At 35.9% G+C, this 13,012-nt stretch overlaps 1 protein-coding gene across 4 annotated transcripts in view; it reads right to left on the bottom strand.

The window, feature by feature from the left end:
- The window catches only part of STRN (striatin), a 69,584-nt gene that overhangs the window by 8,999 nt on the left and 47,573 nt on the right, over positions 1 to 13,012 (bottom strand). For 2 of the 4 annotated variants that reach the window (XM_080584745.1, XM_080584747.1), the window contains 6 exons: positions 8,897 to 9,072; positions 7,873 to 7,920; positions 7,072 to 7,193; positions 6,058 to 6,225; positions 3,693 to 3,833; positions 1,265 to 1,369 (listed from right to left, as the gene is read on the bottom strand). In XM_080584745.1, coding sequence (XP_080440871.1) covers positions 1,265 to 1,369; positions 3,693 to 3,833; positions 6,058 to 6,225; positions 7,072 to 7,193; positions 7,873 to 7,920; positions 8,897 to 9,072 — 760 coding nt within the window. Of the gene's footprint in view, positions 1 to 1,264; positions 1,373 to 3,692; positions 3,834 to 6,057; positions 6,226 to 7,071; positions 7,194 to 7,872; positions 7,921 to 8,896; positions 9,073 to 13,012 lie in introns of all 4 variants that reach the window. The other 2 variants (XM_080584746.1, XM_080584748.1) reach the window with 1 other exon arrangement.

The following is a 13,012-nucleotide window of genomic DNA, read 5'->3' as shown; positions in this document are numbered from 1 at the left end:
TTTGAAAGAAAAGATTTAGGTTATTTTTCTGCAATTCACTGATACCTGTATTCACTGCTTAAACACAGTCTGTTTAATAATACATTAATTTTCTCCCATGATTGAATCAGGAAAAAATATGAAGCCACCATTCTTTTAATGTTTACAGTCTCAGGAAAGATGCAAAACCAATACCACAAACTCTGTTAGCCCTTCGTTTTGTATGGGCAAAACCACCTTGACGCTACAATCACTGTGCACGTTAAGTATCTGCACATGAGGTGACTTAAGTGAGTCTAGCAGTAAGATTTTGACTTGGAAGGAGGACAGGGACTGAGTATAGTGATAAACAGTGAAATAAACTAAATAAGAAGATGGGATAATTTTAATCAAACCAGAGAGAATTAATGTTCTATTACAGCTTATTATAATTATAGTAATGATTTGATGTGAAAAATAAGAAATCATGGGTCAAACGTATTTTTTAAGCTGCTGAAAATAAAAAATAATATGAAAAACTCAGTGTTTCCTCTACAATAAATTACAGAACTATATAATTGAACAAATAATCTATTTTCAGCTTTTTTCTCAGCTTCCCTTGGGTGCTTTGACCTCTTTTTATTTAACACACATGGGGGGAGTAGCTAACTTAAAATCAACAAAAATACTGAAAGATCTCACTTTAACTTTTAGGGCAGTGTGACCTGGAAGCAGAGAAGTCATGGGCTGAAGATTATCACAGTCAGAATAACAATTCACAAGATTCACAGTAAGAATAACAATTTAATACTACTATTCCTACCAAAAATTCCTTTAAAATCACAGCATTTTTAATTACACATCTTAGTGCAACTCTCACTACAAATTAGAAAACACACTGCAAGTGTCCAGCTGTTTCTGCAGAAGAGATATGGAGAAATACAGTATATCAAATTGAGAATGATGCCCTGCAAGGGAACTTCTACCTCCAATCCATCAAGCAGAAGTCTTTAAAGAACTAAGGAACTGCCCAAGCTTCCTGCCCTCAAATCGAAATAGTTCAGACACACACAACGAACATAAGGACATGCAAACTAAAAAGAAGCTTCCTTTCATGCTAATTACCCAATACATTTTTATATAGACTGGCAATTTTGGGGCTCTACCAATGAAAAGACAATTTCTTTTTCAGAGAATATTTAATTCTTCGTATCCCTCAGCATTTGTTTGAATAATATTAATCATAATGAAATTTTTGTTATGTCCTACAACTACTATGACTAAGTCCTGCCAAAAATATGCATACCTGTATTGTTGTCATAGAATTTGATGTGTCTGTCTTCGTGAGCTGTGATACTAATTGGAAGAGTTGGATGACTGATGACTCTATTTATCTGACAGGAGGAGCTGACTGCTAAGAAAAAAAAAACATACATATCAACACATGTAAATTGCTAAGTGCTTTGAAAGATTGCTACTAAGAAATAAATACGTAATCAATCTTATCTGCAATACAATTTTTTCCCTAACGTGATGGAAACAACCGAAAACCTTACATAACCTGTTTTACTCTAAAATACTTTCCAAATTACGCACACACAGAGGCATAAACTAACCTTACAAATGAGTGTAAATACAAATAGGTACGGTCTAATTTTTTGCTACAGTTTTAGATGGGCGCATCAGGTAAGAACAGGGAACCAAGAAATGAATGAAAATACAATTTTTGCATTCCCCACCTCCACATTCCTCCTCTTGTCCAGCTAAACTTTTTCCATAGCATACAGGCAGTACAGGAAAAAATAACATCATACACTGTATGTTTCAAAGCAAACAGGATCCCTTGCTCTCACAATCACAGAACAATACTCATCTACCATCATTTGATACACACTGATTAAAATTCTCATTGAAGAAAAGCATACTCAGCTATTCATGAGAGTCAGCTTCCTAGCATTCAAGAATCTTGAAACATCATTATTTCATATTTATACACACGCACACACACACAGAAACTAGGAAATTATAGGAAAGAAAGATATTTTGGTAGTTCATTTTTTGATTAGAAACCTAGGCACTGATGTGACACACAGACTACTGGAAGAGTGGTCTTAAAGAGGGACAGACTACCAGGCAAAACACAGCCACTCCACAAATTAACAAAACACAGTTATGTTTTTTCATGGAGGAGTTGACTGTATCCAGTTAACCTGCTGCCAAGAACACTCAGGTCAGCTGATCAAAATCTTACAAACAAACAAAATAAAAGACCACTATAGGATCTGAACCTACAAAATGTGTCAGCGTCCACAGGACACTTAAGAATTATCAAGTGTTAACTGAGCCAAAAACATTCTTATTAGTAAACACCCCTAGAAGTACTAAAAGCATGAGGCTGCATCACAGCCAGTTTTCCTCAGTTTTAAAATGCCAAACGGAATGAGGCCCCCACTGAACAGTAGAGTCCCTACGTGGTGGTGGTAGGGCATTTCAGGTGATTCATTCTCCTCTTGACTAGTTCTTGTATAAGATTTTTTTTTTTTAATATACCTAAGTTTTATAGTACCGTTATGTAACTAAAAACACTAAACAGAGACTGCTGGTTATACCATGGTCTTCCTTTTTAAAAAGGAATATTCCTAAATAACAGTAATGAGGAGGAAGTGAAAAGAAATGGCAAGAAGAAAACTTCCACTGAATAGAGGTAGGTGATTTAGGACTATTTTTTTCAGACAGAAACAAAAGATACTGGACTACAAAAAAAAGTAATAACGCAAAGAAGGGAGATGGGATATTCTGTTCCCTGTTATAAAATGACAGAGTTGTTCAACTACTTTTAAAACAGACAAGCAAAGCTAACAAGAAGGGCCTACTCCCTTATAAAAATATAATTGGACAGTAGAATTCACTGACATAAAACTTTTAGGTGAAAAAAAGTTATCAAAATTTTAAGAAGGACTGAACATTTATGTTGTTATCAGTTTACCATTTTGGCCTGAATATGAAACTTCAGGCTTCAGCTCATTCTGGTCCCTTTCCTAATGCCAGGATAAAATAATTTATTGATAGCAGGCTAACTACAGTTTCCTCCAGAGCATCTGATATTGGCCACTGCCATAATCCAAAGCATTATGTAGGACTTTGTGAATACTCTTTCACTGGAGTTCTGTTCATCTCCTATGGAGAAAACTTCAAACAAAGACCAACTGCAAATGAGTCGGAAGTTTATATAAAACTTAGAAAAGTGATAGCTCTGACAAAAAATATAAAGGAAGTCCCCCACACGCTCCCAAATTTTTAATAAATTCAACTTTAGATTTGCCTGGTATTACCTCTGTCTTGCAATTTTGGACTGAAGAGAGAACAGAAAATCCTGAAGCTGAAAATATCACTGGGCTCTATTAAAGAAGCCTGGGAAATCTATGCTTTTCCTTCTGTCACTATTTCTTGAAGGATAATTTAGAGTGTCTGCAGTTGTTTCTTCTACCTTCTTTCAAAATTGTATTCACTCTTCTGCTACTGAAATGCCCACGTGCTCAGATATAGTGATAGCAATTTATTACTACACCTTAAAACACAGCATTTAACATAATTCATGTTTCAAGTTATCATAACTTGTTATCTGACAAATAATAACATATCATAAGTTATCTGACTAATTGCTTGGAAACACTGAAAAGACCATTAATACCATCTGATCTGATCTTAAGCAGTATTTTTTTTTGGATACATACTAGTATCTACTCCAGACTCCAAGGTGAGAATTCGTTGTCGTGTCTCCATGTTAAAAATGCTAGTGTGTCCAGTGTTAAATGATGCTACCATGAGGCTTGGGTCACTGCTCACGAGATCTATTGATGAAGGGATTCCCATTTCTAGAAAATAATGTAGAGATTATTTTTGTAAGATTCAACTGTTAAAAAAAATGAAAAGAACACTAAGCATTTTGACATTTAAAGGGTCATGATTATGAAAGGAAATGTTACATTTTTAAAACTATACTATATATCAATCTAAACAGATTGCCCTGAATGATCACTTCTTTAACCCTATTTTTCTGGTATGCATATGAACAATATTCTTTACTAAGATGCTCTGTCTGGAACTGGGGCTAGACAGAAATCTACTGGCAATAAGAACCTTCACTCTCTAACCCCCACCCCCCCACCCCCGCCCCATCCTTTTTCTTCCTTTAACTCTGAGACAAATTTTCACCCAAACCTCCAGTTTAAGGACATAATATCAAAGTGGTAAAATCATTTACAAGACAGACAATTTCAAGTTGTTATTAACCTGGACAACTTCAGAGACTTAAAAAGAAAAAAACAAAAAACAAAAAACTTTCCCGATCTAAATTTTATATGCTGACACTAACAGCATGGAAAGTTACATAAATACATTTTTCAGCTCATATCACAAAACTTTTTCCATTGTGCCTATTATGCTATATATATATATACACATACACAAATCTGATGTCTTCACACTGTGGCTACCTAAGCATGACAGAAGGTCAGATGAGCAGATCTTGGGTATAAGAAATAAGCTTTAAAATTTCTCTCAAACATACTGGTCTCTACCAACTATGTGAAAGAACAACATCAGTTCCAACAGATGTCAGGAGAAGGAAGAGAGGTATAGAGTGAGATACCCAAGTTAAGTGACCTAATGTCCACTGATCCAGATAATGCAGGAGTATCGTCACCTCTCTCAAGGCTCATGGGAGAAACATCTTGCATGCGCTGTGTGCTCAGAAATGTTAAGTAACTATAGATAACACAGTAAAGCCAAAAAAGACTGTCATGAAGATGAAACCTGTACTGTTTTGAAGTGACCTTTTCTATCACTGCAATGCCTGCTTACCTGCAGCTTCCTGGTAAGCCCACATGGTTAATCTAAAGGATTTGAGAGATGACTGCTGAATATTTTAGAGAGTTTGTTCAAGTTTTTAATAAGCCATAGGCAAAATTCTGTTTCAAAGAAGAACCTTTGAATTTCACGTCTGAGTTTTAATTCACAGTTTAGAATATAAAAAACCATAGATTAATTCTGTGAGTCAAGACTATTCTCCCATTTGCCCCTCATTAATTTAATAACTACAAATTAAAAAAAAAATAATCTTCCAGGAAATCTTCAAAGTAGAGAGGTAGGCAAGCTGGAAGCAAAGCAGTTACGATTCTGACAGAACCCTGCAGACTTTTGGAAACACAGTTTTGCCAGAACTGAACTGCATGAAACGTTTCTATTTTGCTCAGTCTATTTTAACAAATAATGACAGATCTGATCAGCTTTACAACATAATTCAGAAAGTCTGTTCAGTTCTGCCAAAGTTTATTTTGCCTTGAAGTTTTTCGGAAGAACCAAAGAACTGCCTTGGTTTGTGGGTTACCATTAGAACCATTAGGTGTAAGATGGTTCTTAAGAAAATGTCAAGTGACTCCTTCTAGAGCATTTACTGAAACAGCAACTCCAAGAAGTTAGGCTCTAAAGAACAGGATTTTGGTCTGTGCATCATATTTTAGCAACTAAATCCTAAGCAACTTAGGATTTAGCAACTAAATCCTAACTAAATCCTATTTTTTTCAATAAGCAGCACTTAGGGTGACTAGATTATTGCTTTTTATTTAATGCACAAACTAGAAAATCAATTGCAATCTGGCAATTCTATTTCCTTGTCAGTGCCACAAGGAACCCCACCTAGAAAGGTGCTAGGACACTGCCCTGAGCCTGAGCACTGACTGTTCCAAATTGCTCTTGCAATAAGGGATTTTTATTCTGGACAAACCAGAAGCAAAGGCCTAATGGAAGCTCAGTCTGAATATCAGTTATGGAGGAGGTGCATTATACTCCATGGATCTAGTAATATCAGCAGATAAGCTGCAGTAATTTTTAAATGTGTGCATCCTCCTGTGTGTAGGTATCAACATTAGCTGGTGTCAAAGGAGAAGAGACTCAAATTTACTACCCCACAAAAACACTCATTAAGATAAAAAATACAGTAGACATGGAAAGTAGACAGGAAAGATTTCTACTCAATAGCCAAAATTATGGCATTCTGAATAGTGGTAATGAACTTTAAGTTAGGGCACTTTTTTGTACCTTGATTATCGTTAAATATATTGAGAGCTGGAGCAATTTCTGTAGTTTTCCATAAACGTATAGTGCCGTCTGCTGAACAGGACAACAAACGCTGGTGTGTGCCACTGTAAACCAGACCCCACACTGCATCTGTGTGGCCTACAAAAGCACCTCTTAGAACAGAAGGATCTGTGAACAAAAAACAAATGAAACATTTCAGAACAAAGATTGCATTAAGTCAATATTTGTATCTTGGTCTGTGTGCTTATAGACCAGCCTCAACAAGCTAGTCCATAAAACGAAACAAAAAAAAAAAAAACCCAACCAGGTCATACCAACATAATAGTCACAATTATTCTGGGATGAAGATGCTTTAATTTCATCAGCATACATACTATTTGGTTTGTAGCTAATGGAATAAATCAAAGTTTAAGCAGAAAGGACAGTATCAAAGTTTGGAAAACAGACTTTCATTTCATAATTCTCTCTCAAGCAGCCATTAATGGCATATTCATCTTTTTTTCCAAAATACAACTTCGAGGCCAAGCATATCTGAAGCTATGAGAAGTGAAGAATGTTTCAAAAGCCAGACACAAGGCTGAGACCCATTCAGATCTGGTAAACCTTACTGAACTAGGTCTTTTTATCAGTTCACGGAAAATATTAACAACTTTGGTCTCAGACTATACAACCTCTTTTTATCTCAACTGCGCAGAGATTTGTCAGAGAAAAGAACATTAAAATACACATTTCCTGCACTTGCCGAGTATTTGGTTTAACCTTATACTTTTTCAACCCAGCTGTTTGTCAAAATTGTGAAGAGACGAAAGCACTTTTATGAAAATGACACATTGCATCTTCTCATTAACAAATATCAGTATTAAAACAAGAATTCACTTAAACTAATTGAAGCCAACATTCAATTTTCTCTTTTAAATTTGCCAAGAAGTATTTTTACCTACCTATTATACTGTTTTAGCCACATAACATTAATGTCACTAAATGTATCATTTGTTGGTGTGCCTGACAACGTACCATAAGAATCATAGGGGTCGATGTTTGGGTTGGTTGTATTCCAGCCATGGATGAGGCCATCAGTTCCCCCACTATAACACTGTTCGCCATTACTGCTCATCACCACACAAAGCACTGGTCCACTGGAAGAAACCCCAACCCCCAACAAGTTGACTATTAACATTTTCATTAAGTGATGAACAATGTCAATCGAATCCTCAAATTTCCACAAAAAATGCAATAAATTTGCTGCACTGTTTGCAACAGAAATTCTGCATTCTCAGATCATATGCTACAACACTTCCTACAAGAAAACCTCCACAATATTTGGTAACATAACTACGGTCAGAACAATTTAGTCATTATGAACATGAAATATGAAATGTCTTACACTTTAAAACTACAGGCTTTGTTATTTCACTTAAGTAACTTTTTCCTTTTTAAAAAATTACAGGCTTCTTCATGAAAATGATTCGGTAGATTTTAATTCACTGGGAACAACTTCATTCTACGTATGCACATATCCAACAAAAAGTCAGGAGATACAATGATGAAAAGAAAACTTAGTTGAATTTGAACTGTATAATTGTTATGGTTTTCTTTAAAAAACTGTGCTGTACTTAGTGTCAGACAAAAAAAGATCTATGCAGAAAGGAAATGAACATATGCAGGTGTTTTACATAACATGGGAACTAGAAGCACTACATGAAAGCACTACTGGAAGCACTAGTAGTTGACATGGTAGAAATTTTAACAAATTCTGTCTCTGTTTAAAAATATTCTGTTTCTGAAAATACGATAATGTTCTTAGCAAATACTCACTTATGTGCTCTGAAGGTATATATTGGCTCTACATCAAGAGAAGCACTCCTAAATGAAGTACAAGAAAATGTTAACGTGTACAATCTTACACAATGCTTTACAAAAATCTGCCAAAAGTGCTAAATTCTTAAAATCAATGCTAACTCTTTTGAAGTCTCCCCCAAAACTCCTTCTCCTAACATGATTTTTTCTATATCTAGTAATTATTTGCATTCTTTCAAAATATGATAGGATTTTTGTTTATTTGTTTATTTAAAGACTTGCAAGGTTGAGAGTTCAAGATCTCTCACACAGCAATCAAACCAGCAGGTGCATCAATAGTGGGAAAGGAGTGGAGAGTTATCAGTATCAGTTGGAATATATCATTAAGTGTTCCCACTCCCTATCTGATGAAAGAGGTTTATGACACTTTGCTTTTATACCGAAGCTGTAACACAGTTACAAATCACTTTAACTACTGCTCAGGTCTTTACCAATCAGGGGTTTGTCACCACAGACTTCAGGAAGACCAGAGGCTTTGCCTAATCTTCCTGAAAGGTATCATGTACTACTCCCCCAATATGTTAGCCCTGCTAAGAATTTGCTTGTTTCCTCATGGCCACAGCAACATGAAAGAGACACTGTACAAGCAAACCTAGCAACAACTCATCAATGCCTAATTCTGTACATAGATACATGCATATATATATGTGTGTGCCTATATAAGCTTATATAGTGTACACGTGTGTATTTATATACAGATGCAACCACACTAACAAGGCTGCATCCAAATATCTTCACTAGTAAATTAATTTGCAATGATATCTACACAGAAAATACAAAAAATGTTGGTTTTCATTTTCAAAAATAAAATGCATCAATGAACATGTGTAGATTTCTTCTGGTGCTCTTTAAAAATCTCCATAATTCTCTAAGAGCTTGTTTTCCTGTTCTTAAATTGAAGAAAAAATTCCCGTTAACTCCCAGATGAAGCTCCATTTCTATAAATAAAAATGTTTTAATGGAACAAAACAAAAAATCTTACTTTTTTGCTGGGGCTGTTTTTTGTAAATTCCACATTTTTAATGTATGGTCCTCTGAAGCTGTTATTAACACTGGCTCAACCGGATGAAAAGCCAGACCTCTTATTCCATCAAAGTGGCTTCTTAATGTGAATTTGGGGTTCCAAGTCTTTCTCAATGCATCCTTATTGTTTGCTATCTAATAATCACAATTAAAAAAAAGAAAAAAGGCAAATTCACAATTAATTTGGAAGGCATAAGGAAAGGAAATCAGAACTTTAGTTTGGCATTTTCAGTTGTCAAATTACCTCGCCTATTTTTCATAACAACCTGTTCTTGAGCAACAGTCCATTTAAAACTGATTAGACTACTTAAAACGAGTATGAAGGTAGATGTATTCCACAAAGGCAATGAGTATACCTCTGCAGCAATGCACTTCAAGCAACAGAAATACTCCACATCTACTAAGTTACATGATTTAAAAGCTGGAGAGTACTTTTCTGACTGATACTTCTGTAAACTTGATTTAGTATTTGAAAGTTGATCTATACCTACTGGCTCATTCATTAACACTGGGCCTGAATCAAGCAGGCTGTGGTCCCTAAATATTGGGAGTACCATCAACATAGCATCTCTAAAGTAAAGATCTAATGGAAACGTACAAATGTCTTTGCAGTGCAGAAAAGAACACCATCAAACTTACTCATCTAAGGCAACACAAGCTTCTGATAATGCCAGACAAGTAAACTGTGCCAGAGGAGGAAAGAAAACCAACAAAAACAAACAACAACAAAAAAACCTCAGCTACATACTAAGTATATAACTGGCAAGAACTAAGCTATCATATACACAGACAATTACTGAGGAACAAATGCCACCAGATCCAAAAAGAAAGCCCTTTAAAAAATAACAGCTACTTCAACACTGCTCCTCCGAACAAACGACGTAAAATGCCAAATAGACTTATGATTTCATCAATCAATACTGCCATAGTTAAATTTACCTTGCCATAACCACTGGAAACGGTCCATTAATAAAACATTGACATAAACAACTGTGACTCAGATATTGATGATTTCATTACAATAAAAGCTATGGATAATCCCAAATAATTTAGTTTCATTAACTCCAAGAAAGAGATGACTATTGAGAGACATTTTGAGAATGTCAAAGAACACACAAAAAAAAGGTTAAAACAAAAGTGCCTTTTTTACATTTGGCTTTATTAATAAAACTACGCTTCACTTACGAGGTTCCATAGATTTTAAACAATGAGAAAGGAGGCACAGCAAACAGCAGGTTTGGTTTCATCACGTTTCTTAGTAATTATGCACTGTCTGCTCAGTGAGACAGCTCAGTTTCTTTGCCAGTCTACGGAGTTCAGTTGGCTCAGAGGGAACAGACAAATGCTGGAGCCGGAGCAAGGATGGGGCAGGACTGCAAAGTTAGCTCTGAGAGATTTTCTGGAGACTGGCCAAGAAAGTCTCAGCAAAAAAGGTACAACACACAGAGTATGCACAGATGTCCAGAGTGGAATTTGGCTGCCTAAAGACAGGCATCTAGCACCTATTTAGGTGATGGAGGGAATGGAACCTGACCTCCAGCTGCCGTACCAGAAGCACAGGTCCTGTGTCGTATCTGTCAAAGCCACACAGACACCTCAGTCACCTAACAGGACATGCCAGTTCTGACAGAATAGTATTCCCAATTTGTTTCTCATTCATTCAAAGATGCTCTTCCAAAAGAGTGCAAGATGATTAGCTTAAAAATTGGGAAGGAGATGGAGGGCAATCCCAGCCAGCGGACCAGCAGCAGGGGTGGAGACAGACCCTGGCCTGTTTGGCCACCCCACCAACACTCCTCTTCACCGAGGAGACTTGCAAGAGCTGCAAGAAGCTGGGTTATTGGCAAGGCAGCTAGCCTCCTTTTCTCTCTCCCCACTAAAATAAAACAGTGAGGCAAACTGAGATTTGAAAAACAGATCTTGAGGGGGGTTTCGACCCCAAAATTAGCTCCCGATTTGGCTTTACTTGTAACTGTAACGGCTGTGTCTAACTGTATAATGTATACAGATAACTTGAAAAATCCCGAAATAGCTATGGTATGCAGTTAGGATTATGGACAATTCTGATGCTCAAAGTTAAAGGCAAACAAGCAAGAGCCTACTGCAGACGTCCCAAACCTCTGAGTCAGAATATAATGTGTTATTGCCAGTATATTATGCGTAATAGTTTTGTAGCTTAGATACTTTTAGGTACAGTGCTCAGTCTGTTACAATTTTATGAAGCTTCTTAATCTACCTGGAAAACTAAGAAGAAAATAAATAAGAACCAACTGAAGTAAACATTTGTTAAGACAACAATATGCAATATTTAAGGAAAAAAAAAAAAGATGAACAGTACTGTTTAGTTAAGATAGTACTAGTAATCTGGGAAATTTCACCTTGTTATGCCCAAAAGGAAAGTCTTCTCTTTTAAGTAATAAATTAATAACCTACATTACTAATTTAAAACCATTCTTTAATTTACTGCCAACCAAACCAACATTTGAAAAACCTAAACCATAATATGAAGTAGCATAATACTGCCATGTTTTGTAAGAAAGGAATCCAGTAAAAATGACACTGAAAAGAAAGGGCCTGAAAACAGGAACCTGTCTGCAGCTCTTGAGAGAAAATGAATTTAAAGACTGATCCACACAAAAACTTCCAACTTCATTCTCTTTGTGATACAAAACTGACACTCAAAAAAACTACTAAATTTCTACTAATCCTACTAAATCCTACTTGATTCCCATTTGGCAGGTATATACGAAGTAGTCCAAAATAAAAGCAGATTATATTATTTGTAAGCTAAGCTTTCAAGGAAGCTTGAAAGGGAAAAACTAATCATTCATTTTGTTTCAATAAAGAGTACAGCGACACGAGCAAAAAGCTTCACAAACACTTTTTTCCTTTATTGTCAGCACTGGAAAAGATAAGGGATAAGGCAAGCACAACTACGAATCCTGATCACTAGACTTAACACAGGATTTAGAAGTGAACAAACAGAAGTTAACACCATGCAGGATGGGATGTGGGTAGATAAAGAATGATAGATTCTGTAAATAAAAGCTCTTAGTTCAAGGTATGGAGACACAGACAAACACTACAGTTTATACAGACACCTGAACAATGAAGTCAGCCACTGAAAGCATTAAGCTCCTGTACAGGTGGTTTAGATGTGTTGTGTCCTCTGAACTTAAAGAAAATCAGCATCTAAGTTTTCAGCTTAACTAGAAAAAAATGTAATCTGTAAATCATCTTACCATCTTTTTGTAGACAAAGCTACGAAACATTAACAAAAAACTTAAGATCTGAGAACAAGTTAGGAGATGATGCTAAGATACTAAATCTTAGTAGAGATGTTCTATTTCATTGCAGTCCTGATGATTCACAGTCACATGCTCAGAAACTTGCTTTAGTAGTAGAGCGTGTTTCTACAGTGTCACTCTCAAAACATGTAAACTTTTATTAACTATGCAATGTATTGCTCTACAAGTGCATACAAGGGTAGAGCTTCAAACTAAGAACCTGAAGGTTATTTCTGAAATCTCAGATTTTATTTGTGACAGTAAAATCCCACATGGTCATTACTGAATAGTCAGATTTACTGAAGGCATGCTTCCTCCCCAACATGCAAGACTCAAAAATTTTATCAATAACCACTCAACGTTGAGAGAGCTGGGCAATGCAACCTAAAGACTAATTTAAAGTTGGTAAATCACAAAGATGATGATTAAAAGTAATAAGCATCTTTCCAAGAAATCATAAATATACACCAAAAAAAAGTTCAAAAAAACATTTATAAGAAAGATTTTTGATACAAACTGAAAGAAAAGGAAGCCATACGTTACACACACAGACACAGAAGTGCTGGCCACAGTGACCTGCTAAAAGTCGCTGGTGCAACTTCCCATTTGAGAAGAGACTACTGTCCACACCAGATAAGGTCAGCAATATCTCTCCCTAGCCAAGTATTAACCATCTTCAAGGACGGAGATTCCACAGTTTCTCTGGGCAACTATTTTTTCCCTTATGTCTAATATGAATCCCTCATGCCATAATTTTTTACTGTTTCCTCTTGTTTTAACACCTGACA

The sequence above is a fragment of the Anser brachyrhynchus genome, assembly GCF_964034855.1.
Source record: "Anser brachyrhynchus genome assembly, chromosome: 3".
Classification (NCBI taxonomy): domain Eukaryota; kingdom Metazoa; phylum Chordata; class Aves; order Anseriformes; family Anatidae; genus Anser; species Anser brachyrhynchus.
The sequence above is the reverse complement of the archived record's forward strand: the minus strand, read 5'-3'. Positions and strand labels throughout refer to the sequence as shown.